The 1,243-nt window shown below is 36.3% G+C and overlaps 1 protein-coding gene across 1 annotated transcript in view; it reads right to left on the reverse strand.

Moving 5' to 3' along the window:
* Positions 1–1,243, reverse strand: part of KIF11 (kinesin family member 11) — a 37,904-nt gene that overhangs the window by 20,401 nt on the left and 16,260 nt on the right. The window contains 1 exon segment of the mRNA XM_012723467.1: positions 711–835. Within this exon segment, the coding sequence (XP_012578921.1) occupies positions 711–835 (125 nt within the window).

The raw sequence follows: 1,243 nt of genomic DNA on the forward strand, positions 1-1,243 counted from the left end.
TGGTACAATGGGTTAGGACACAGCACTGCAAGCTAGCCACAGCCGTGTCAGTGTGAGTTTGATTCACCGCCCTAGAGGTCACCCACATGGCATGCAGACCTCTCCTGACCTGCCCGCTGCTTCCCTCAGGAGTGTACTTCGTCGATCTGCCTGTTCTGCTCCCCCCTGTCTGGTGAATCCTCTCACTGCCCCTATATCTATGGCTTGTACCCCAGTTTTGTATGCATAAATAAATAAATCTTAAAAAAAAAGAAACACATTTTATATGGCTTGGTTTTATATGGTGTCTGGTTTCTTTCTGTAAATTCATTAAAGACAAATAACAGGCTTAGTATACTGGTGTTAAGTATTCAGGTTCTTTTCAACAGTGCCAATGTGAGTGTGACAGAAAAGGGTCAGGCCTTTCCACTTTCATTATTTGACATCTGGTTTCGCCCAATACTTGCATTTCCTCATCTGATAAACACATTAATGAAAATGTTTCAGTAGTCACCATTTAGACTTATAATAAAAAATAAATTCAAATGTCTTATAATGTAGCATTTATATATCTATCTCAAAACAGTTTCTTCAATATTACTGATAATGGTAAAATTATCAGTAATATACACTTCAGTATATGGGTCAGCAAAAAAAACAAAATCAGATCTCTCACATTCTGATATTTCAGCATTTACTTTTCACATGACAACATTGTTTTGAATGCTTACTCTATTTAGCTCCTCTTCAACGGCACCAATTTTTTCAATCAATTCTACAATTTGTTCTTCTTGAACAGTTAGCTTTCCACTCATGGCTCTAAAATACAGGTTAATATGCGTTTCAGTTAATGTTTCTTTTCAGAGTTTTATTAAAGTGTATTCTAACACAATTGTAGCATAATTCCAAATGTTTTTGAAATAGAATTTTGTTTCAGATTATGCCCCATGATCAGGAAACAGTCTTTCAATCATGGAACTAAAAATAAAATTTATTTTTTAATCTAATAATACATCAAAGATGAACAACAGAAGGTAAGAAAATGAGAGTCTACAATGCCCAATGTCTGACTAACCACTAAGAGAACATATATCAATAAATCAAAGGACAAACCCCGCCATAAACATTCACTGGTTGCCTACAACGCATCCATTTCCAAGACTCAGATTTCTTCTCTCTGGGAAATCACTCTCCGCTGACTGCAGAAGCCAAGCAAAATGGGAATGGATAAGAGTTGGTAATATCCCTCAATGCAGGGTCTGTT

The sequence above is a fragment of the Condylura cristata genome, unplaced genomic scaffold (genome assembly GCF_000260355.1).
Source record: "Condylura cristata isolate star-nosed mole 26May11 unplaced genomic scaffold, ConCri1.0 scaffold00011, whole genome shotgun sequence".
Lineage (NCBI taxonomy): Eukaryota > Metazoa > Chordata > Mammalia > Eulipotyphla > Talpidae > Condylura > Condylura cristata.